General features: G+C 36.5%; 1 protein-coding gene across 1 annotated transcript in view; it reads left to right on the top strand.

The window, feature by feature from the left end:
* The first annotated feature begins 458 nt into the window (after positions 1-458).
* LOC122181323 (atrial natriuretic peptide receptor 1-like) overlaps positions 459-26,387 on the top strand; it is a 33,788-nt gene continuing 7,859 nt past the window's right edge. Inside the window, 16 exon segments of the mRNA XM_042873756.1 lie at positions 459-512; positions 1,533-1,629; positions 3,974-4,106; positions 7,974-8,097; positions 8,859-8,963; positions 9,560-9,662; positions 10,884-11,029; positions 13,762-13,834; positions 15,196-15,343; positions 16,241-16,327; positions 16,587-16,730; positions 17,823-17,944; positions 19,485-19,617; positions 24,135-24,205; positions 25,095-25,180; positions 26,127-26,246. Of these exon segments, the coding sequence (XP_042729690.1) occupies positions 459-512; positions 1,533-1,629; positions 3,974-4,106; positions 7,974-8,097; positions 8,859-8,963; positions 9,560-9,662; positions 10,884-11,029; positions 13,762-13,834; positions 15,196-15,343; positions 16,241-16,327; positions 16,587-16,730; positions 17,823-17,944; positions 19,485-19,617; positions 24,135-24,205; positions 25,095-25,180; positions 26,127-26,246 (1,746 nt within the window).

Below are 26,387 nucleotides of genomic sequence, written 5' to 3'. Positions count from 1 at the left end.
CTTGTCATGAAGTTTGTACACCTCTCCTCACCCAGGCCCAACTTGTCTTTGTGATTATTTCCACATTATTAATTCATCATCTGTCTGATACCATCTAAAGGTCAGATGCTATCCAAACTCAAGCAGGCACTGCAATAAAATCCTCCCATTGCTCTTACGGCTTTGAGCTGAACAGGAGCAGAAATGACACCAGTCTGAAGGTGGGGCTTCCCCTAAGAGAGTACTGGTTTTTCAGAGAGGTCTGGCAGAGGTGTGGCAGAGTGTTTCCAACCGGCACCAAAAAGAAGTAGAGTAGGGTAGAAGAGTGAAGGGGGAGGCAGAACATCTGCAGCAGCTGAAGTTGTCAGAATCAGCTTGCCTAGCAACCCCCCTTCTTAGACAGGGGCATCTAATTCAGCAGCAACAGCAGTGTCAGAAGCAGCCTCATCACTTGATGAGCTGGATGCACACTAGTGAGCATGAGAGCTACCAAAACACTTGCCTTCAGGCTACGAAGCCTCCTCAGTTTATTGGTAGGTAAGCTATGTAGATCCTTCTACCATCACATATTTGTGTGGTCTGAAAGGAACTGTAGATGGCTTATTGCAGGGAGATGGCTATTAATTTCAGGTAATTGTTGAATCCTCTTTTAGTAACATAAAAAACAAGAATAATGGCAGGCTGCATTGTAAAAATCAATTATATAAATCTTACTCCTGGAATAATGGGATAAGTAATTGCATAAACCAGTAGATGATTATTCTCCAATAATATGTACAGAAGAAAATAGATTATATGAATAGAACTTAATATGCTTTACTAACTGTGGATTAAGACCAAAATGTATTGTCACAATATTAAGACCAAAATGTATTGTCACAATATATTCTTTTCATCTATGGCCTACAGTGTATATTCTGTTACTTGATTAGTATAAATACATTTGCAGTGTATAACTGCATATATATATATATATATGTATATATATAGTATATATATATATAGGTATATTACATATTTTGTAATCATTCAAATTCACTCTGTATGCTATTATAATGCTGTATTATGCATGTAATAGGCATATGTTACCTTTTCTGTAATTGCCTATTATAACATTTGTGAAATTATATGTATTACATATATAATTTGTTATTAAAACTTTAATGAAAAATAGTCATTGAAATAATTTAGGTGTAAAAGATTGAAAAAAAGATAGTTTGGAGCAGGAGTATGTCATTTTAAACACAAAGAAAAAATGTCTTTAAATAATACGTCTCTGCATATGCTCCTAGAACTGCCTATTTTTTGCAGAGGAAAGCTTCTGGAAGAGAAGTTTTAGTTAATTCACCTAATTGTCTTACGACTAATTACTGGGTAGATCAAAATAATATACTGATCCCTAGGAAATATCATTTTTGCCTCCAGAACTTGAAGAGACAAAATAAAATTGCCAGGTATTGTTTCTATTGTTGCTTCAGATAGAAAGACAAACTGCAGATTGAAAGTATCCTTCCCATTTCTGTGCAGTGTTTTAAAAGGTCTGTTTCTGGCAGGTGATATTAGTGGAAGGATGGCATGATTTAGACAACAAAGACTATGACTGTTGGCCCCTGGAAAAACCAGATGAATATAACATGATGGACTGTGGAGGTGAGTTCTAAAGCTGCTGAAGGAATATCACTTCAGGGAATGGCTGAAGACCTAAAATTGAAGTGCTCAGACTGATACCTAACTCATAACAAATGCTTCACATGGTGGCAGGCATCAGAGTCGGTGATGACATTCTTTCTTGAGAAAAAGGTGAAAGAAAACAGTCAAAAGATACTTCTGAGCAATTATTTGCTCAGTATTTATTGATTCTAAAAGAAAAAGTAATCGCAACAGCTGAGCACCTTCTCCTAAAATAAGAATTGAAAACATTTCTCATTAGAAAACCAAATGCAACATAACCCAAACAAATCAGGTAGTCAGCTCAGTACTGTTGCAAATTCTATTCCTGGAATTCTGTGGCATCATTTAAAAAGTGAATTACTTAAACCCTCTAGCCAGGAAATAAAAATACCATTTCTACATTTCATGCTTTTCTCTCCTTGCTCAAAATTGTGTTCCACTTAAAATCTGAGATCTTTAACCACTTACTCCAGTTTGAAAACTGAGTTTACATGATGATATGGCAACAAGAAGTTTCTTTTTTTTAAATCTCCTGAATTGATTGAGATGGGAAAACAAAGTGGAACACTTTTGTTTATGTTAGAAAAGATTGAACTGGAGACAATTCTTTCTTTTTTGGTAGGCTTTTTTAGAGAAAAACAAGTGCACCTGTGAAACTGTAATACTGGTAAAAATGCTCCAGGAAATAAACTGCTGGGTGATGTTCTGAACTCCATGCTACACAAAATGTAGTAAAAAAAAAATGTAACAAAACATTTTGTGAAGAGTTTGGATTGAACAAAGAAATTGAAAGACTGTCTAGGTAATTGTCAAGTAAGTTGTCAAGCTGTAAGAATTTACTATTGCTTTAACATTGAAACTACTATTTACCGGAAAAAAAAAAAAAAAAAAAAAAAGACTGGCTTGAAAAATGTTCTTACTAATAAATCAGTGTGAACTTAGGACAAAGGAAACCAATATGAGTAGGCAGCTTCGTTTATATAAACCCTTCGCAAACGGTTTTAGAACAAACTCCAGTCTTTATTCTGCCTTTCTCTATGATTCTTCCTTCTCATCTTTGGTGCACTGCTAAATGCAAAGTAATAGGCATCTGCTGTATTTCTGTGAATTTAACTTGTAATGCAAGATCTTCAAATCATTTGTATGTGGAAGTATCTATCACTGAAATAAGAGTTTTTATGAATTTTTTGCTGACCTCCTACCTTCGTTCTCTCTCACTTTTCCTGAAGCTTAGCTTTCATTCCTTTTAATGCAAATCACATTAGCATTTTATGTAAATCTTTGTTTTGTAGTTTCTCTCATAAGGCTGCTCCTAAATGAGTGTTTACTTTTTAAGGGAGAGGTGATATCTTTAGGTTAGTTTACAGTTTGCTACTTCTGAAAGGGATTTGTGTTTAAGGGGAAAAATAGTGATTTATTTCACTAACAGTGCAAGTGTATAATACACTTATAAAAACAACTCTGGAGTAATACCTGAGTCTATAACTGAACAGCAACTGAACAGCAGGTTCACCCATCCTCTGGGAAAAGGATTTTAAATTTCCTCACAAATTGAGGTCTATGTGTCTGCATAATGTTAGTAATTTGACGTGTCAGAAATTAAAACCTTCGTCTAACAGCAGGGGAAAAGATTGGTGAAAAGAATGGAAAGATTTTGATAGTAGTGTTTGAGAATAATCTCACTTCATTTCTAGGTTTAAAGTTGGTAATAAGGTCTCCTGAGAATGAGGGAAATGAGTGGGATAAATTATTTGGGTAAATTATAAGGGTATAGAAATTGAAAAAGACAAATGTCTGGGTAGCAGTACTCCCACTGTCCTCTGCTCTAGCTGTCAAATGGTTTTATAAGAAGATAATACTTTTTAAAGTGTTTAACTAGCACATATAATTTATATCTTGTGAGGCTAACTGTTCTGACTGTATTTCATGGGTGTTAGAGTTGTCTGTTCTTCCAGGAGGTAGGCCTCAGTGAAAGCAGCCAAGAATTGCAAACAATGTTTATTACCTGATATAAGAGGAAATCAAGTGTAGCACTCCATTATACTGGGAATAAATTTACTATAGGTAAGATGATCAGATTTTCTGTCCTGTTTCTCCAGTTGCTTAGAGAAGGTGAATGTCAGAATTGTTATCTAAATGTGCATTTGCATTTACCTATGCAGCCACTAAGATGGATGAATATCTGGGGCTTGTAAAAAGCAATAGGAAGAATAATTGAAAATCACACTTCTGTTTCACTACACTATGTTCCCTACTACAGAAGAAACTTCACATTTTTTTACAACTGTCAAGTAGAAAAGGCTGAAAATTTTATTGTTTCTAGGTCTGGAGATGGCGTGGGTTCAAAAGCCTCCAGAAACTGCAATAAGTGGGGAATTCTTCAATGTGACCTATGCAGTCTTTGCTTCAGATGGCTTTTATCAATATGCAGTACAAAATGGAGTCCTTTCTCACAGGTATTACCTCCTATCATATGTTTTCACGAGTATATGGTGATTCTGTACGTACACACATTTTTTGTAACACAGTTAGAACATGTGATCTTTTGCTCCTTACTAATTTCTTGCATCTCTTTAGTTCTCTTGTAGAAGCATTTGCACTGTCATTAGCCCCTCTGGAATAGCTTGGCTAGCACATCGTGACACACTCACCTGCATGTTAGTGACAATGCTTGTCATCCTGCATATATATTACAGTCTCAGTACAACTCTGAGTGTTACTTCTGATCTCTACACAAGGAATTTACAACTGAAATTCTAGTGTGACTCTCCAACTCACTGTAGTTTGTATCAGTTTTAATAATAAAAGCGTTCAAAGCGCACAACATAAATGACATAGGGATTGAATCTCCAGAACCCACTGAAGAGCTTATTTTGATTGCTGTAGCGTTGAAATCTGTCAAGAAGTTTATATCATAGAATGACTTGGGTTGGAAAGGACCACAGTGATCATCTAGTTTCAACTCCACTGCTGTGTGCAGGGCTGCCAAGCACTAGACCAGTCTGCCCAGAGCCACATCCAGCCTGGAATATCACCTCATACCCTTATATGTCACCTCACAAACTATGGACAATGTAGGCTACGTACAGCTTTTGTATAACTTTGTGTCAATAAAAGACTAATATGTTGTGAACTGATACATTTTGAGCTGTACACAGCATGCTCCAACCACATAAGAAAAGGTTTGTGAAAGAGATGGCAGCCATAGTTTCCCACTCTCTGTGCTTTATTTGACTACTAGAAGAGATGCTTATGGAAAAACCTCACATGCTTTCTTTGTCAGTGTGAGTTTTTGCTTTACAAAGTTCAGACTGTAAGAGTTTTTGTGGTAAGTGGTTTTATTTACAATTGAAATGTTACTTATAATCCATTTGCAATGGCAAAAAAAAAAAAAAAAAAAAAAAAAAAGTTGATGTATTTTGATGATCTGTATAATAGTTTTTCATCAAATTATCTGAGATTTCTGGCTAGTGATATTTCCAAGAACTTGACCAAAAAAACATTTCACTTTGTGGAATTAATCTGTTTTTCTGGTCTTTCCAAAGTGACCCACTCCCTTATATAAGTAAGAAGTTTATAAAATTTTGCTTTTTGAATATTTACACATATCTTGCACAAAGAGACAGGCTGTAAATATTAAAAAGGGAAGCATTTATGCTGTGATTTTACGGAGCCATCAACTTGTACCTCAGTATCTAAGGCCTATCTCAGCTGTCTCTCAGAATACCTGACTCAAATATGACTGTAGATGGTAAGTCATTGTATGTGCTTCAGAAGGGTTGGGTAAGGTTCTGATGAACTACAGAAAGCAGTACTGAATGCATGGTAAGTTCTAAAAAGCATTTACAAAGACCTAAAAGCATTAAGGAGTAATTATCTTAAGGTTTTGGGTTTTTTTATTTCTTTTAACTTTTACCTTGAGCTTTATATTTTTTATATTTTAATATTTTAATATTTTATTTATTTAGGTGTCTTAGTGATTGACAGATTTGCTTATTTCAGATATCGGGTATGTCTATACCTTTGTAAATCTGGTCCTTAATATGACCTATGTCAACCTTATTTCCTGTTTTTGCATTTATTTCTTACAATACAATCTTCTTTTTTAAATCTGCTAGGTTCTGGCTACTTGATCTTGCTGCTCTGAAACTAATGCCTCCTTTTTTTATTATGTCAGTCCACCACACAAGAGGCAGATGTTGGCTGTATGGCAGTAAAGGCTGAACCACCAATATTCCATTACATTTTGTTGCATGTGACAGAGAGCAGCAGAGAGGCAGTCTGACAAAACAGCATCTGACATGAAAGTACAGATGAAGAAAAAAGTGTTTCACTGAAATCCTCTATGCAAAAAATATTGTACTCACTGACATTCATTGATACATGCTGAATATTTATGGAGACCGAGCAGTGAGTGTGAGGGGTAGGTGGGTGGTGCATTTCAACAGTGGCAGCAGTGACAGTGGTCACCTCCACTAGTGCACAATGCTACAAGCACGCTTGCAGGCTTTTATTTATTGCTAAAAAAAAAAAAAAAAGCATAGCTAATGATGGTGACTCTGTTGAAAAATAGATTTTGTAGCTGAGAATTTGCTCTATCAAATGGTGTCATTGTGCTCTTCGCATTTGTTGTAGTTTCCATGGAAATTAATAGGAGGTATTACTTTCAGAGCAGCCTGTATATAGATATTTCCTGGAGTGCTGGCATTCCTTTCAATTTAGAGAACTACCACGTGTAACTTTCAGACTAAACCATATGACTACTTCTGGCTATATCTCCCAAGTCAACCATATTTGGAGAAGTTTCTTCTGAGAAAGAGTGGTGATGCATTGGAGTAGGCTGCTCAGGGAGATGATGAAGTCACCCACCATTCCTGGAGGTGTTCAACAAACACATGGATGCTGCTCTGAATAGCTTTGTGGGCCTGGTGGGGATGGGCTGATGCTCAGACTTAGTGATCTTAGTGGTCTTTTCCATAACGATTCTGTGATTCTAAAAAATTATGTTATTTTAAAGTAAAATATGTTTATTAGGGTGATAATCAATTTCAGAGAAATAGTTGTTTTTCTGAAAGTGTAACTTAGCAAATAGATGGAAAAAAGTGTGATACATTTCCAGAGAACTACATTCGTCCTCCAGTGGTGAACTGTCAAAAGTTCTACCTAATGTTCATTTCATATAATATTGTCTTCTCTTTTAAGCCTACTCTCTACTGGCCAGTTTTTCTCAGTATTTGTCAAATTGTACATGGAGTACTGTGTCCAGTTCTGGTCCCCATAATTCAAAAAAGCTGCAGACAGACTCTACAGGATCCAAAGAAGGGCCACAAAGATGATCCAAGTGCTGAAGTACCTGTCCTGTGAGGAGAAGCTGAAGGAATTAAAATTTTTCAGCCTCCATAAGTGAAGGCTTATGGAGGACCACATTACAGTATTTCAGGTGTGGCTACTAAAAGGATGGGGGCCACTTCACAAGCAGCCACAGGTAGAAGGAACAATGGGAAAAAAGTTGCACTGGCAGAGGTTTCATCTTGATTCACTAAAGATTTTTTTTTTTTATAGTGAGAACAGTTAGTAACCAGAACTGTCTCTGCGGGGTCACTGTGGTTGAGTCAACGTCACTGGAAGTTTTTAAGTTGTGACTGGACAGGGTGCTAGATAATCTCACAGAGACTCCCTTTGCTCATGAGAGTTTGGATCTGATGATCTTTTGAAGTCCACTCCACCCTAAGCTGTTCTTTGATTCTGTGGCTGTTTTGAAGAACAACCTATTCATATAGTCCCCTTTTTGATCTAAGCTTCTGGTTTCGGGAATTTTATCTGATATTGTTGTCCAATGTGCTAACTATCCTTGTATGTTTGGGTTGTGAAGAAAATACCAAAGTCAGGATAGTAACCACATGCATAGATGGACATATACAATTGACAGTACTAAGAATGAAAGTAGCCAGGGACACAGATTTTTGGTAGCAAAAGTGTAGTAATGGTAATTCTTCCGAGCCAGATGTAGCAGTGCCAAGTAGTCCCATATGGTTGTGCAGACAGTGAGGAGACATGAATGGAGGTTGGTAGCTGTCTAAGCTATTTTATCTGACAGAACTCCCTATTGTTTAATATAGATGGTGATCCAGTTGAAAGCACTCTTTGCTATAGGATTGCTTCAACCACAAGTAGAACAAAGGAGAAAGAAATGATGTAACAATATTTCTATCACTGCATATATTTATGCTGGTAATTTTTCTGTGAAAGATTTTCTGTTCTTTTTACAATTTTTGAGGGAGAATGAATTAACATAAAATTATCACTCTTTTCTCGTTGGCTAGCAATGCTAGTGCTGCAAAGGAATTTTGTGAGGAGCATGAGTGCCCTGCCAGCTGGAAAGATGCAAATGGCGAGAACTGCTGTGTCCACCATGCCAATATTCACTCCTGTCCTTTGGCTTTTATGGTTAGTATGATAGTATGAGTTGCTGTGTTCTGCTTGTGATAATGGATAAGACAGTCATTGCAGTGATCAAATATTTGATGTTATTTCTGTGATCACATTTAGACCAAATCAGTAGTTCACTGAAGCAGCTGTGGGGATGTCAGTCAATTTCAGAAAGTTTTGTACTATATTTGAGGCTGCAAAGCAAATACCTGTATTTTTGTACAAGGTAATATTCAGAATTGCTCATTATGCTTGATGGAACCAGTTTCAACTCTTAAAGATTACTTGACTCATATTCACCCTTTCTTTACAGTCAGTAGAGAAAGAGAGTGAATTGTCATTGCAGGTATCATTATCTCTCTCTACTTTTTGACAGTTTTAGTGAGATATGCTCTGCAAACTGGCATTGACTCATAAAAGATCTTTTCCTTTCTAAAGAAAATAAACTGCAATATTAAAAGTTGCAATAAAACTCCTTTAGAAAAATATAAGATGTGGGATACAATTCTGTTTCTTGTTCTTGTACAGCAAAAACTAAAAAAGTATATTCATAAACTTACTGCAGCTAAATGTATGACCAGATGTTGGTTCATGTATTTCAACAGTAATGTGATTTGTCAGATATTTTAACTCAGTGTATGATTATTATTTGAGTTTATTCATTTTAACAGATTTGGTTATTTCTTGAGAAGAATATAAATAACTCTAAAAAGGTAAAAGAGGGAGACCTAGGATTTTTATGGTTATTGTTAGTGACATAACCAATCTCTCTGATAAAGGGTAGAGGAGGAATATGTGGTCCATGGATTCCTGATGATGGCCAGATATTTACTCACACTTTGTCGACAGCTGGCAAAATGAGCCAAAGAAACTGGACTGCCAAGGTAAAGTTTATTTTTTGAATACAACAAATGCTTTGCTGTTCTCAGAACTTACTTCCTAATAGGTTCCAATGTTTCCTGAGTCATTTACTTATGTCAGGATTATGTATGGAAGTGGTACATAAGGCTGAGTATCATCAATTCCCAGCTGACTTGATTGGAAACACAAGTTTTTTATACTGCTACTCCTATGCAATTAGTTGAAAAAAAATGGGGATGGGAAGGAAGAATACAGCCTAATCTGTCTGTTTAAAGTCTACACTATGAAAATACTGCATTAGTGACTGGACTGTGTTACAGGTTAGCAAAATCTTTATGAGTTTTCTTCCAAACAGAAGTAACGGGAAAACAAATGTGATGGATGTACAGGCTGAAAGACATTCCTGGCTGAAAGAAAACATACCAGTGAAAAGGAATCCCAAGAGGCTTGTATTTCTTGTTGCTGCTTATCTTACCAGACAAGCACTCCTTTCCTTGCTGATACTGAAAAATGCGTACCTTCTTTTTGAGAACTTCACAACTGTATGATCTTTATTAAAATGACTTATTATATGCAAGTGAAGTTTTGATCCTGGCAGCTTTGTTCACTTGTTTGGCAGGTTGTTTTGGTTCATGTGGGTGTCACTTCTCTCATCGCACACATCAGAGTTGGAAGAATGCAAGTTGCTCTGGAAGCGAAAACCACAGTCCTTCCTGCAGTAGGTATGATACAGAGTGAAGATGTGAGGGAACTGCACACTGACTGCAAATCTCAGTGCTTTTAACATTCATGCATGGATACTAAGAGCAACAGCTACCCCTCTCTATCATTGAAACAGGTAAACTCAAACCAAGACCAACAGCATCAGCTGAAAATACCTTGAAAATACTCTTCCAGTCATGACATTGTGAGGATCTGAACATTCTTCATCTGAAGGAATGCAAACTAGACCTAACTCTACTGTAAGGGTAGAAACCCTTCCTGTAACCATTGTTCACTTTAAAATCCTTTTGCTTCCAAAGTCGTCACATTTCTGTGCACGTTAGTTTAGTTATATGCAGGAAAGCAGAAATAGTAATAAAATTATATTAGCAAAATGAAATCTAAAAAGAAAAACTTATTTGATAAATTAAACATGCAGCTTGAATAAAAATACTGGCTTGAGCAAACATCACAGTATTCTTGTTAGCTACTCTTCTGAAAGTCTGAGAATATATTTCTCAGTGTCACGAAAAAAGCAGAACCGAAGCAATTCCAAAGTGGATGGAAGCAATGGATTTTGTTTTGCTGAGGATTTTTTTTTAAATGTATCGCATAGTGACAGGATAATATCCTTAGCTTGTCTCAGGAGGCTGAAGTGCGGAACTGTATTAGTTTAGGCACAGAGGTAAAATTGAAACAGAACTCAAGACACAGACAGAGTTTTGTCCTCTAGGGCTTTTGTTTTAAATCACATTTGATAATTTTCTTAAGACCTTGGAGAAAAATAAATCCTTGAAGCATGAATTGCAGGCTTTCACTCTGAAGTACCTGGGATCATATACTTCTAGAGATGCCAAGGGTTGGATTAAGTACAAAGAACACAAAAGATAATGTCCGCACGGAGAAACTTCTTGCCTCAGGAAAGAAGAACAAAAAAAAACAAAAAAACAACAGATGGATGATGAGTTAAGACACAAAAAAAGTCAAAGGCTCTCACATCATTAACAGTTTCATCTGATCAAGCAGAACCTACATCACTTAAAAAAAAAAAAAAAAAAAGAAAAAACGAACACAATTATTTCAGCTTCTTGGGTGATACCATCTCTGAATTCTTTGGATGTATTCTTTCAGGTACTCTGAGGTTTCCCAGCCTAAGAACACATGTTTAAATCTTAATTCAACCTTGTTGATTAATAAAACTACCTTAAAATAACCTAATTCTCATTTCTGTTTCTAATCAGTTTGTGGAGATGGCTTTTGCGAGGAAGAGGAAAGCTGCTCTATTTGTCCAGCAGATTGTGGAGAATGCCCTCTGTCTGCTTATGCTAGGATAGCAATTGCCTTACCCGTATGTTTAGTCTGCACTGGCTTCATTGTGACAGTCATAGTAAGTATTCTTTCTTTCTTTACTCTTGCCTCCAATATTTCATTATTTTGAACAGAGTGTTCTAATAGAGGGTAAGTTTTCTTCTGCATCTTAAAACTGTGTGGTAGGAAACAAGGCATTAATGGCTTCTCTAGATGAGAAGGCTGGTTGTGATAGGAAATTTCATCCCCTGATGCTTAAGACTGAAGGGGAATTTAACAGAAGGCTACATAATGGTGGAATAAGAACACCTCGTTATTAAGTCCTTCACAACATAAGGTAGGGGCGGCCAGTGAAGTGAGAGTGCTTCTGACTCAATAAAATCCTATTATGAAACTAAATACTCCAAAACTCTGTGGAGGTGAGAGGTATGCATAAATTCTAAAACAAATTAGATAAATTCATAAAGGGATTAGATCCACCAGACTTCATTAAGTCTGAGTGTCCAAATACATCTTGTTATAGAATACATTCAACTTGGGATATTTTAAGATTATTGATAGCTGGACATCCAAAGGAATAATGAGAAGATATTTCTTTTTTTTTTTTTCTGTTAATTTTTTTGTGTGTGTTTATCTGTGTGTGCTCTTTTTAAAAAAGCTGTTTTCTTAATGTAGCTGAACTAATTTAGTGATTATCTGTGTTACTGATTAATATAAAAGACTTGTGAAGGAAAAGCAAAAGGATAACAAGAGAGGAACGTGGTGTGTCCTTATTTTGGAGGAAATTTATGACTGATACAGAACTCACTTAGTCAAAGTTGCCCCATTTATTTCAAAAAATTTCTGAGGAAAAAAAAAATCTACATTTTATTTTGTAAAAGTATGATTGAACAAAGGCAAATTAACCTGAAGTGACCACTAGTCTTGTGGATTCATTTGATTGGAAATATTTCTGTATAGAGATGACAAATTATTACAACTTATTTGCACTGTTACTTTTAGCACTGTCTCTTCGTAGTGCCTTTGGTGAGGTGGAGTTGTATGCCTCATTTATTCACATGTTAAAAAAAGTCTGTAACAAGGGCATGGCAGATGATTATGTACAGTTGTAGAGTCATTATGTTCACTGTACTTACTCGATAATTTCTGTGGGGTGTAGCCTATAGATGATGTAAATCAATAAAATCATATTTCATCCATTCTTTTCATACTGCGTTTGTGCTGAGCACCTGAAGTAACTGAGTGTGTTGAAAAGACGTGGAAGAATGTTGATGGCCCACAGAGTAAGTTACTGTGGTTGGTCTCAATGACCATTTGATTTTGTTCTCTGTTCTGCATCTCTTTGTGTGGCTTTGCAAGTTAGGAACTGAAGTATTTTTGAAATCTGAGCCTTGATCTCCTTGTGTTTCTATTTCTTACCCGAGCATTTACAATCCACACAAAGGCTGTGGCAAAGTGCTTATAGTAACTTTCCTTTAAAAGAATATGCTCTGATAGAAATGTATAATTGAACAGATGACAAAAGTCAGATATTTTTAAACAGTTGAAATTTTACAAAAAGAAAATGGAGTTTCTTGACTTTGAATAGATTTAACTAAAGTAAAAGTTTATTAATGTAGTGAAACTTACCTATTAGTGTTGCTTTTTTTTTTTTTTGGTAGGTTTTAGGGAATTTTTTTGTTACATACTTACTCCTTCTGCCAAATTCTGCAATAGCATCTTCTTTTCTTTGTTATTTAGGTGATGAATAAATGAGTTAGGAAAGATCCTTTTATCTAATTCAGTAATTAATATTATGTAAGAATTATCATCTTAGAATCTAATATTTTCTTAAGCATTCAAGCAGGAGAGAGAGTTCGTTTGATCTCAGTGTCTGCACCAACACTGGTGGTCACTTCTAGCTAATATGTCATTGGTCATATCTTTACAAAATAAAATGCAGGTATCTTTTCCCAGAAATGTTTTGAAATAGATGGGATGATATAATTTTGATTCAGCAAGCTCTACATCAGTCTTAAATTCCTTCCAAATGTTGAAACAGTTTCCACTTGGTGGAGAGTATATTTGAGTATTATTTGGACTTCTGTTAACTGTTTCAAGGAATGCATGATTTCTAATATTCAATTCTACACTACAGAAAATAAGGTGAAATGTGGGTTTGCTGTTTTGGCATTGACTGCAGCTATGCAGCTGTGTAATTTAATCTGCTACTCGTCTTCTGAAAGCATATGCTTACACTTTTATGTTTTGTAAATATCCTAAGACAGCTATTTATGGGAGCATCTTTGTCTTATTTATAAAATAGCCACAAGATCTATATCCAATATTGCTTATACTAAAGTACTGGACTTAACTTGATCTCATTTGTAAATCTGGTTATAATTCTGTCACTATATATAACATGCAGTGCTCCTTTTCTTGGGGCTACAGAGCAATATGTTCTTGTCACGCAATGAGGCATCATAGGTGGGGCATTTCTGTATTACGAGGTGATGTAAACAACTGTTTGGATGCCCAGGCTGAGATCAACTGCATTGTGTTAAAATTACTGACAATAATGGAAAGAGTTCATAGCAGTGCAAATATTACATGTCACTAGCTCCTAGAATATAGAATATACTGTTCTAAAGAACTTCGTTAGATTCTGTTTTCTTCTTGTTTCTGTTACTTCTAATGCTGCTGATATGATACAGACTGGATACTTAAACATCAGATTTAAACATTTTCATATTAAAAAAAAAGTATCTCTGGATAAGTTCTTTCAAAGTTGGTGGAGTTGAATTCAAGAATGAATGTGATTTATTTTTGTAGTGGTTTCAGTATCAGAAACAAAAGATGCTTTGGGATGAAAGCTGGATTATAGAGTTCACCTGCATCAAACAAGGTTAGTAATGTTTCATTTTGTTACTGTTAGCAGCTTCATTAATAATTTTATGAAATAATCTCAATCATAAGCACATCTTGTTTACAGAAATTTACAGAAATTTTTCAGTTCAAAAAGACACATCTATCCCCAAATGAACAGACAGCTTTTAGACCTGGAAAAAATAAATCATATTTGCTGCAGTGGATGTGTGGTTCTGTATAATTGGCCTCACTCGCTTAGCCTGGCTTTACACAAATAAAATGAAAGATATAATGAGTCTTAATTTCTCTCAGTGAATACTGTCTTTGGCAGTTTTGCTGCAAGAATTAATTCACTGTGACCTGACTTCTTCTTCATTTTACCTTCAGGATATAAAATATGATTTTAATTGGCTGTAACTAAATATGTTAAGAATAAGATCAGATGTTATTAAATCCTGTACAGTGCTGCATTTGATTCACTTTCCTGTCCAGAGCTTTAGCACTCAGAAGCAGAGAAATGCCTAGACTCTCAGAAGAGGCAGGTTTGAAGAAATTGACTGAAATTGATTAGCCTGTGCTGATACGAACTCTCTGATTTTCTGTTTCCTCAAGGAATTGATAGATCAGTTTTAGCTATTTTATGCCATTGTGTTTCTAGTAGTATAAAGATGTTCTTGTGCTAATGCTATAGTGATACTTTCACCTTTGGACATGAACATTAATTTCTGTGCAGCTTGCTTTAATATGATATCCTCGTTGCAGTAAAGGATGGAGACTGGCATAGAAATTAATTTGAGTAGAGAATGCAAACCTTGACAGTTTTGTCAGTGCTCAGAGTAACTGGCCAAACCTGGTGGAGATGGTGAAACAATAAGAAATTAATTAAAAATTTCTGAAATTCATTTTGTAACCTAAAGCTGATCAACGTATATTAAAAACATACGTTGAGATCACTTTTCCCCCCCTATCTAACTGTATTATTTCTCTTCTCTGACTTCCCTTAGATGTCAGAGTCACTTCCCACAACTCTGTACTCGACAGTCTTCTAGCAGCTCCAAATAGACTTGTTAAAATATGGCACAGAACTTGCTCTGCTTCCCTAAGTTCTGTCCTCTGCATTGCACTAGCAGCAAGAACTGATCATCCTGAAATCAGGAAGACTTGCATTGAATCTTGAGGTTTAGTGGGAAAGATCCCTGGCAGTGCATCACCTCTTGGGTTGTTGCACTTTTTATGCAGCAGTCACACTCTAAAAACAATATCCATCTTACATGTTGACAAGACCAATCCTGCATGTAAAGATTTGGTGAATTCCTTAAATTTGCCTGCCTCCAGGGTCTGTACCTTTGTAATAATATGCATTTACAGGTGCCCTTTCTAATCCCACATCCCATTTAGATCACAAACTCTGGACAGCAACAGGAAGCGTGATAAGTGTTCTCCCAGCACCGAGTGAATCCAATGCCAGCTGTATCACTGTTCTGAGCTCCTGCCCTGCAGCTGCTAATGTGCCCAAGAAACAGCATTTCACCCAGACTGGGAGATAGTAAGTCAACGTATTACTAATTTTCTTCACTATTCACTATCCTGTAGTTTCACTGTGCTTTATATTTCTTGTAACCTCACTATAAATAGATTGAAATTCTCTTGTTACACCAAATCTAGTAAGTTGGTAGCATCATTGACTTCTGTACCACTTACTGGCTGTAGAATCTGAAACACGGTGTCTTTTGTTTTGGTTGTCATTTCCCCTTTTCTATGTGGGTGACTGCATAATGTGACCTGCAACTGTTAATGAATGATACCTACTGCTCAAATACATTTGGAACCAAGGTTTCAATGCAGATCTTTTTCTAAAATGCAGGTAGATCACAGCTGGATTATTTGAAGAATGGCATAGTGCTTGTATGTTGGGTACCATACAGAATCAGTTAAAAATCAGTTAATTCCTGCATACATCCCCACTGGATTCTTTAATGGAAAATTGGTTTTTTTTGTCTGTTCAAATTCTACTGCTTTACTACTGAGAATGCTTCATCCCATGGAAGCAGAAGGATGTTAAGTATCAGTGGTGGATCTGTAAAACAGTAGAAGAGAAATAATGAATAGGTACTGCTGTGTTCACTATCTCTGATATTCCCATTGTTGCTACTCAATCATCCAGCTGCCTAAATTTACTATAACATTCTCGTATTTCAAGTGGCATACACACAACAAGAATGCTTGTCAGTAAGTACTAATGCTTGCCTTATCATAGAAGCAGGGTCTTGTCAAATACTCATGTTCAGCTTCACACATACTTATGGACATGCTCAAACTTTCTGCTTCATCTCTAGAGATATGAAGCTGTTTGCAGTAAAAAAAAAATCTGCCAATTTTCCTAGCCTTATGAAATTATGTAGTTGGCCTACTATTCTCTGAACAGCATTTAATTCTGTTTCAGTGACGGTAGAACAGTGGCCATTAAAAAAATAATGAAGAAGGCATTTACCCTATCCAAATCCATACGTAAGGAAGTAAAACAAGTAAGGTAAGACGTGAAACCTGAAAACTGTATGCTATTCTATGTGTATATTGGTTCTTTAAAGGTTACAACCTGTCCAAACATTATAATACACTCATATTCTTTTCTTCAAACTTTGCTTTGACAATAGATGAAAATCTTTTTACAGCTGTTTTACCTTTTTCTTTACTTTCTGAGACAAGATTTCTAGTTTTCCAGTTACAGAAAGTGGGAAGGAGATCCATGAAAATTATTTGTGTGCTGTGTTTTCTGCTAATTTTTACAGGGAACTTGACCATCCCAATCTCTGCAAATTCATTGGTGGTTGTATAGAAGTACCAAATGTTGCCATAGTGACAGAGTACTGCCCCAAAGGCAGCCTTCATGATGTTCTGCTCAATGAAGATATCCCTTTGAACTGGGGATTCAGGTAAAAATAATAATAATTTTTTTAAAAAAGCTAAAAGATACAAAACTGTGCTGACAGATGCTGTGTGCTGTTTGGGACAAAATAGAAATTACAGTTGGTAGTTGGAATGAGGCTTACATTATGTTATGGAGAGAATGAAGAAGAAAGAGTGAATTTTTAGGAGGAAGATTTTCATGCAGAGGGTGATGATGCACTGGCACAGGTTGCCCAAGGAGGCTGTGGATGCCCCATCCCTGGAGGCATTCAAGACCAGGCTGGATGTGGCTCTGGGCAGCCTGGCCTGGTGGTTGGTGACCTGCACAGAGCAGGGGGGTTGAAACGAGATGATCATTGTGGTCCTTTTCAACCCAGCCCATTCTATGATCCTGTGATTCTGTGATTCTGTGATTCTATGAATTCAAATAGCCAGCCTAACTGAGTTCCTGGATTTTTGATCAATCATACACTGAGCACTGGTTACATTAAGTTAATGACTTTTCAACTCACTCTTGTTTATACTGCTACTGTTTTTAGATCTTTATTTCTGTGGGATTTCATGTGTTTCCGAAATATCTTGGGCATCTGCATTTAATTAAAAAGCACTGTAAAACTGCATAGATTAAATGATTAACATATCTAAAAATGCTTTGTTATATTTACTGACAAAGAAAATGAGCTAATGGTCCCAATCCACAAGGGCACTCTCATTGTTTTTTGAAATTAATCTTGGCATGCTCTTTTTACTTCTGCCTATTGTTTTCTTTCAGCAAAGAAAAAGAGCATAAAGAAGGTAAATGTTTCTCTTGTAAACATTTGAAAAGCACTTCCAATGATGCAAACATACTGGGAAGTTCTAAAGCAATCTGAACTGTCATAATAGAAGCTAATGGCCTGTGGACCCCAAACAACTGAGTGAGAGTTAAAGGCTTTCATCAACCCACTTCGTATGTTTTGGAAAAATGAGGTGGAGTGTCAGATTTCGAAGCTATTCCAATTATTAGAGCCTTTCTCCAAGGCTCTAGTTAGCCTTGGAGCTTCAATAGGTTTCAAACCCACTCTCGATTGAAGATCTGGTTTATTGGACATGCTAGCTTCTTGATTTTTGTCTTTCAGGTTTTCTTTTGCTACTGATATTGCCCAAGGAATGGCCTATCTTCACCACCACAAAATGTATCATGGACGGTTGAAGTCTAATAATTGTGTAATAGATGACCGATGGGTTTGTAAAATTGCAGGTAAAGAGAAGATAAATGAAAATTCAAAACTCTCAAGGTAGTCTACTAATGTGTGCAGATTTCACACTTTACACTGCTCCCAAGCACCTTCATTTTGTCCTTTTTGGTGAAAATGCTGGTGTTACACGATCATTTCAGACCTCTCCTTTAAAATAGGTTACTGCTGCATGCATCAGATTCCATAAGTGATGAAGTCTATCAGTCTATCAACATCAGGCTGAACAGAAATTCTGTCTCATTCTCAGTTATGATGCAGAGAGAAAATCTTAGCAATGGACACCACTGTAAATACATGGAATAATGCTGACTGGCAAACACAAAGTAGTTCGTGAAGAAAAGCAGACTCAACTGAGCTTTTCAATCCTGTACTCAAAACTGAATTATTATTACGGAGCTATAGTCACCCTGTTCCTGCTACAGAAAGACAGTATGTGGAAACATGAAAACCACTAGAGGGCCTAGATTATTCTGCAACACCCAATGGACTGGAAAATTTCTTCATCTTTCCCCAGGCTAGTTATTTGACCCTATAATCTACAGGCAACTTAAAAACAACTGCAATAGATACACTTTCAAAAATTTCTCCTAAGAATAAGACCCCTACAAAGTGCTATGGCTGCTTCTCTACCACCTTTAGTATCCTGCTTGCAAGAATATGCTTTGCTTAGAGCCTTTTCTGAGGAAAAACAAAAAAAAATTGAAAGAACTGGACTACATCAACTACATCACATTTGCACAACACCTCTGCTTTAAATGAGGTCCCCATGAAATAACTGAGAATTTAATTTATGTGGTTTTCATAATGACAAGATGCTCAATGTGGGACCTAATTGAAAAATTCCAAAGAGATCCAATATGGAGAATGAAGTTTTAGAACTGTCTTAAAAAAAAACAAAACAAAACAAAAAAACAACAGGGATCTACCTCCTGCCACCCCATATACTCAGCAGAGTGCTGTTTATATCTAACAAAACAGACATCTGTTGTTTTTTTCTCTTCCTCAGTTCTAAGTCAGATACTAAGAGCCTTTTCTGTGTTAAGCAAAAGTATAGCTGTAAAGATGTTTATCTGCCTTTGTTCTCATGCTAGTGGTGTGCATGTAAAGCCCCCCCGATTTATAGCAGGTCTAGTAGCTATCTAACTTGTCATTGCTCTAACAACCTGTCAGAGGATTGGTGAATAAGTAGAAAAGAAATCTGCATTTGCATATTAATTCTTGCACTCAAGTGAACATACTGTCTCTGAATATACTTTTATGAAATCATACAATAATTCTCTCTGGAAGGGGCCATTTAGTTCAACTGGCCCTCTCGAAAGACTGTTATGCAGTCTCACCCAAGTATTTACTCTCCAGATCCTAAATTTCCAATATTTTTTAGAAAGATAAGAACCACCAGGCACACATCACTTTTGGACAGAGATTTGTATTTTGAAGAGAGAAAACTAATTCCTTCAGACTTGTTTTGTCACTGTGTACTAATACCTGTATTTCAGAGAAATACAGACTGAGTGCTTTGTTTTCTGTTTTCTTCCATGGTAGATTATGGCTTGCAGTTGTACAGAAAAGAAGATTCTTCTGAGGGATACCAGCAGAACTTGATACCAATTTACATAGCTCCTGAAATCCATTCCCTTTTGGATTTTGAACCCAATTCCATGACAGATGTGTACAGGTAATTTCCTGTCTCTTTAATCATTACATCTCAAATATACTATCTTCACTTTTTAGACTCAAGAGTATCATGGTCATCCCAAGGATATGCTTGAATGCATTTTACAGAAATTCAATAATGGCAATAACTTAGAGTTAATAGCATCAGTTTTGCAGGATAGGATATTTGTGCATCCCACAGTTCTATAATTAGTGTCAACACATTGTTGACAATGATAATATGATAATATTCAGCTTGCAGGTAACAATTAGAGCTAGGAAGGTAGTGAATAATAATAAGCACCAATGAATTGCTCTATCCCTTTCTTTTTGAAAGCTATTATGGGAGATCATTGCAAGGGCTTATTTGGTCATCAGGGTTTGCATTACCAGTGATGGACAGCTGGCAACACTAAACTTGATAGCCAAAAAAAGCTACTGCAAAGTGATTTCCTACAAAGAAGATCCAATTCATTTCCAAGTGAAGGGGATTACTATTGAATTTTTAGAGAATAATAATCTAATAACAAAATCATCAAACTGAGTTGAAAAATACCATATCAATATTTCTTGACTTTCCCACCGATTTTCTACAGTAAGTAGGAAATAACTGTATTCTTGGTATATCCTAGTTTATAATATCAATACTTCCTCTGTGCTTATTTCCAGTAATTAGTTAGTTAAAAGTAGTTGACAGGGAAAATTGCAGGATGGTAATGCAAGATTTTTGTGGCTTTTCTCTCTCTTTTTTTTTTTTTTTTTTTTTTTTTTTTTGCTTTTCTCAGAACAGCGGAAGGCTCCTGCTTTCTGAGGAATTTAGTAGCTAGCAAAGCATAAAGTACTCAAATTTAAATGGAGCTTGAAATGCTGATCGTTGAGCAGATGAAGGCATTGTTAGCATTACTTGTTGAAAACATTTATGAAAGGGTACATACTGTTATTTTTATCAAAAGCTTCAAGTTTCACAGAATCACACAGAATTACAGAATCACAGAATGGCCAGAGTTGAAAGGGACCTCAAGGATGACGAATCTCCTACCCCCCTGCCGCATACAGGGCCACCAACCTCCACGGACACCATGCTGCCCAGGGCCCCATCCAATCTGGCCTTGAACATCTCTAGGGATGGGGCATCCACAACCTCTCTGGGCAGCCTGTTCCAGAACCTCACCACTTTCTCTGTAAAGAATTTCCCCCTGACATCCAACCTAAATCTTTCGTCCCTCATCTTAAAACCATTTCCCCTTGTCCTGCAGTTGTCAACCCTTTCAAAGAGTTGATTCCCCTCCTGTTTGTAGGCTCCCTTTAGGTACTGAAAGGCCGCAATGAGGTCACCCCACAGCCTTCTTTTGTACAGGCTGAACAAGCCCAGCTCCCTCTGCCTGTCTTTGTAGGGGAGGTGCTCCAGTCCTCTGATAATCTTTGTGGCTCTGGACCCTGTCCAACAGCTCCCTGTCTTTCTTGTACTGGGGGCTCCAGACCTGGACACAGTACTGCAGATGGGGCCTCCCAAGAGCAGAGTAGAGGGGGACAATCACCTCCCTGTCCCTGCTGGCCACCACTCTTCTGGAGCCCAGGATACCATTTGCTTTCTGAGCTGAAAGAGCACACTGCTGGCTCATGTTAAGCTTTTCATCTATCAAGACTCCCAGGTCCTTCTCCATAGGGCTGCTCTCAAGGATTTCTCCTTCCAGTCTGTACGGATGCCTGGGATTCCTCCAGCCCAAATGCAAAACCTTGCACTGTGCTGTGTTGAACCTCATTAGGTCACCCAGGCCCACCTTTCCAGCCTGTTGAGGTCCCTCTGAATGGCATCCCTTCCTTCCACCGTGTCAACTGCACCACTCAGCTTGGTGTCATCAGCAAACTTGCTGAGGATGCCCTTGATTCCGTCATCAATGTCATTGACAAAGATGTTAAAAAGCATCAGTCCCAAGACAGACCCCTGGGGGACACCACTCGTACAGCCAGCCTCCATCTGGACATAGAACCATTGATGACCACTCTCTGTCTGCAGCCTTTTAACCAATTTCTTATCCACTGAATGGTCCACCCATCAAATCCACATCCCTCCAAACTGGAGTTAAGGATATGGTGGGGGACTATGTCAAAGGCCTTGCTCCAACAAGTGTTTACTGCCTTAAATAAACGTTATGGGGCTTGCACTGAAAATTTAGTCTCAGAAACAGAAAATGTTTAAATCTCATTTTTTTTTCCAGTTGGGGTATATGAAAGTCTGAAGGCAAGTCTGAGCTCGATTTTGTAAATTGCAAGATTTATTGGATTGATTCACATTGATCCCTCGTATGCTTATAAAATACCTGTATATGCCAAAACAATCATTATTTTTAATCCATTCTATGAGGTCAGATTATGGAAATAAGAATTTGAAGTCTCTGTAGTATTTTTATCTATGGGCAAAAATAGATCTTTATAATTTGCTTCAGAATAGCTTATCTAAAAGCATCTTGTCATCATGTTGATGTCTTTGGCTATTGTAATTCTGTCCTGTCTCAATCCTGACATTGTCAGTATGGACTGGCTTTGCTGTGCTTTAAGTAAGCGGTAATTTAGAGTTATGTTATACATTGCGCTTTGTAATTGCTCCAAATTAAATATGCATTCTCTTTTCCAGAAATGTTATTTCCTTAGTGCCTGCTTGGGTTACACGTTGCCCATATTCAGGCTAGATGCCACGACTTGTCTTTGCAGACAGCCTGGCTTCCTGAAGCCATTTCTTGACAAAGACTCCCCTTAAAATAATGCTAACAAATGATTTTCTTATATTGTAAATGACTACACAATGCAGTTTTGACAGATTTATTGAATGCTTGCTGAATTTATTTTGCTGTCAGTTCCTGTGTCTGCAAAATCTAGGTTTCCTTTTGTTGTACTGCAGATAATCCTTGCTTGCTACTAAAAAAAAAAAAAAAAGAGTAAGAGCTGAAATGCCCAGTCATGGAAGAAAGATGAAGAAAAAGAGATGTATCCTGTAGTATTAGCTAGCTTTTCTCTTTAAGAGAGCTAGTCTCCAGAAATTGCATTTTAACACAATTTGTGTTCACTCATATGACCATGTATAAGCCCTTCCATGAGAGCTCACTGGCCAGGAAGCAGTGGCCTCATCTTGAAATCCTCAATTTTCAAAATTCCTGACCAAAAAAATACACTAATATTCCTGAAGATCTTGCCCAAATGAAGAAAGAGTAGAGACTACAGGAGTGGGACTTGTAATTTTGTGTGCTTTTGCAGATGAATCATTTGCTTTTAAAGTTCTCCAGGGAATGTGTTGGTCAGATGGGAAAGTTAAAATGGAAATGAGAACAGGAACATGAAAGCACCTCTTAATTGAGCTAAAGAGGCAGTTTCCCATTACAGTTTCTCCTAGATTAACTTCTCTTGATTTGTGATGGTTATGTGAATCTGACTTGCCACTCTACTAAGACTTCTCTTGTGCAGCACTGCTAAAGCTGAATAAAATCAATACTGTTTCTTATTACTTGCCTTGAAAATCTGAGCTTTGCTCTCCCACTAGGAATGGTAATCCTTTCTACTACTAAATCACCACAAAATCAGCATTAAAATTTCAACAGATTAGTTTCTACATTATTCAGTATTGTTTATATGTGTTATTCTATTTGCTATTGATATCCCACTAATATTCCAAAAGGTTGGTAGCCATGTCCCACTGTTCTGCCAGACTGCCATACTAAGCAGAGGACTCATTAGCAATACAACAGACTGTATAGCAGTTTACTCATAAGAAAAAATGTTATCAAGAAGAGATGTTTGTTGTGAAGTAAATATTACACAGTTTGAATATTTACAGAGGCAAGAACAACTTTATCAATATTGTTGGTTGCAGGAGTTATTGGCTTCCCAGAGATCACAGTTTTGAAAGTGAGTTCAATAAAGAGACTGAACATCAAGTTGTTAACACTTTTGTTTCGTTCTTCGTCCTTGATGAGTGTATTTAACCTTGGTTCATCTAAGGAGAATGATGATGATGTTGATGTTGATGATGGAGATATCATTCAGAAACAAGCAGCAAAAACGCTTACTGTGTAAGCTACTCTGGGCACTATGTCTTATCATTAACTTCGTGGAGATTTTCCAGAACAGTGATCTATAATGAAAAAAAGACTGCTCATCCCTGTTATGATTCTGGTTAATCTGATTCTGTCCATTGATTACAACACTGACCTGTCTTGCATGATTAATTGATAGGTATCATGTAGTCCTTGCACATATTCCCTATGGATTCCATTGAAATTCCAGAGGAAATTGCTTTGCAGTCCATCAGACTCAAATCTTTCATCTCTGAGACTGATCTGTGAGTAGATGTGTGATCAGTGCTAATGATCAGTGACAGATCTCTAAAAACACAGAAGTAACAGATAACAGAAAAGTTGCTAGCCTTCCTTATGGGATACTGTGCTTTCAGTCATGACATTAGGAGAAATGAGAAATCCTGGAAAGCTGAAATCAGTGACTCCATTAACTATTACTCCATTAAGATTTGTTTTTATTACCCTGCAGTTATGCCATCATTTTACTAGAAATTGCCACAAGAAGTGACCCCATGCCAGTAAGTAAAGATGAATTGTGAAGTTTGTATGGTAATTTTGATTCTGCTTCGGTTGAAGATATAATACAAACTCTGAATAACTGTGCTTTTTCTTTGAAGGAGGGGAGAGTACACACGCTTTGCTCTTTACTTTTTGGGTGCAAATTCAGTTCCAATGGAAAGTGCAACTAGAGCTTCTTCATAAACATATCAGTCTACCCTCCAGAACTTTAAAGAAGATTTAAAGAAGAGCGTATGAAGAAAATAACTGTGGCTTTAAAACTGCTTTTGTGTTAGCTCTCTGACATTTAATGAGAGGGTGATTGCATACCTTAGCATCTTTCTTTTGGTACAGTAGTTTCTCCTCCTTCCTAATACTCCCAGTCCTGTCAGTGGAGACTTGCACCATTAAGAATATGACAGAAGGTCAACTGTGCTGCTTAGTGTAAGAAAAATGTCTTTTCATGGCCAGTGCTAAATGGCAAACACAAAAATTGCACCTTGAACTTGAAATCAGATGTTCTGAATAAATAATTATATACTGCTTGAAATAATTTACTTAACAGTAATTCTAACAACTAAAACTTGAAACTAACATTCTTGCACTTCTTAGAGCTCATGATACTAGAACAATGTAGGCATTAATGTTTCTCAGAAGTCAGCAAATATCTTGCCGGATATTCATTTCAAAATTTGTTTACCTAGTATAAACACATGGATTAAAGACTTATAGCAATGAAAAGCCTCATAAACAAGGCCACTCAGGTTAGACTGAATTGTAACTTTTTTTTTAATGTAAAAAAAGTGATATGGAACCTGTCATAAAAATAGAGATTGTCATAGTAATGTATTTTTTAAAAGCTGTCTAAAAAAAATGCCACTTTTTCAACACTGTTAATTCCTTTTTCTCTAGAAAGATGGTGTGCCTTCAGCAGAATGTTCTTGGTGTCTACCTTTAGCAGAATTAATTTCAGGAAAGGCAGAGGATTCCTGCCCATGTCCCACAGATTACATAGAGGTAAGATACAATACTGCATACAAAAATTATTTATTGAAATGAATCCAACGAATGTGACAGAAGTTTCATGGCAATATCACTGATGGATGTAAGGAACTGAGATACCAAGATGCACATCTCAAACAAGGAACAATGAAATTGATTTCATATCCTTAGTAGAAGAGCAGTCATCCTCCCAAATAGAAATTTCAGTTATCCCCTCAAATCGTCAGTATAATAAAAAATGTTATTAAATTCAGTCATTGATTTTTGTGCATTTTCACTTTATTGTAAAGGTTGAGTTCAATAAATATTAGTAATATGTGTCTAGATTAAAAGCAAAATTCTTTCAAGTACTAAAGTATATGTCTCAGGCAAAGCATGAGTTCAGTGATTCTTATGCAAAAGTTTGACTTGTTTAGTAGCCTCAAATAAAGAAGAAGCTGCATGCCCTGCCTGTTCAGGTAAATTAGAATGAGGTTTTATGGCATCCTTATTTCAGCTTAAGAGCTAAATAATTCACTTTTAATGACTTGTAGCAACCTAAATGTAACAGGTTTTTCGTAAGCAGTATTGCATTTCAGTGGGTAGTTAAAATTATTAAGACACATTTCAGTTTTTAAGTGCCTGTGAATTTTTTTGAATGGTCATTTGATTCAGTAGCATAACAATATCTTAAAGCACAAGATAAAACCTTATGCAGAGTTTGGTAGAAGGAATGTAAGCATTTACTTCCTGATTTTCCCCAGCTGAACTTCCATGAGCTAACATCTTTCATTCAGTTACACAGCATTGATCTGTGTAAGTCAGGAGGTCTTGGTGTAGCTCTGCCATTTTTCACCACTGCAGATAACAGCTTCACCTGATTAGCTAGCACCAAGAAAATAATAGTATTAATTAGAAACACTATATGTGCTTAGAATGACAAAAGGCTGTTTGTGTGTCTCATTCTCTTTTTGTGCCACAGCTCATCAGAAAATGCAGAAAAAATAATCCAGTCCAGAGGCCTACATTTGAACAAATCAAGAAGATGTTAAACAAGATGAATCCTAATAAAGTTAACCCTGTTGACATGATGATGACTCTGGTAATTTTAGATTTTCAATCCAATTTAGATTTATCTGCTTGCAATAGCAACTACTTCTATGCTTCATGGGGTTTGTGGGTTTTTATTCTATATTTTATTTTATTTTATTTTATTTTATTTTATTTTATTTTATTTTATTTT

This window comes from Lagopus leucura, unplaced genomic scaffold (genome assembly GCF_019238085.1).
Source record: "Lagopus leucura isolate 7727_CA_CO unplaced genomic scaffold, USGS_WTPT01 Super-Scaffold_54, whole genome shotgun sequence".
Lineage (NCBI taxonomy): Eukaryota > Metazoa > Chordata > Aves > Galliformes > Phasianidae > Lagopus > Lagopus leucura.
The sequence above is the reverse complement of the archived record's forward strand: the minus strand, read 5'-3'. Positions and strand labels throughout refer to the sequence as shown.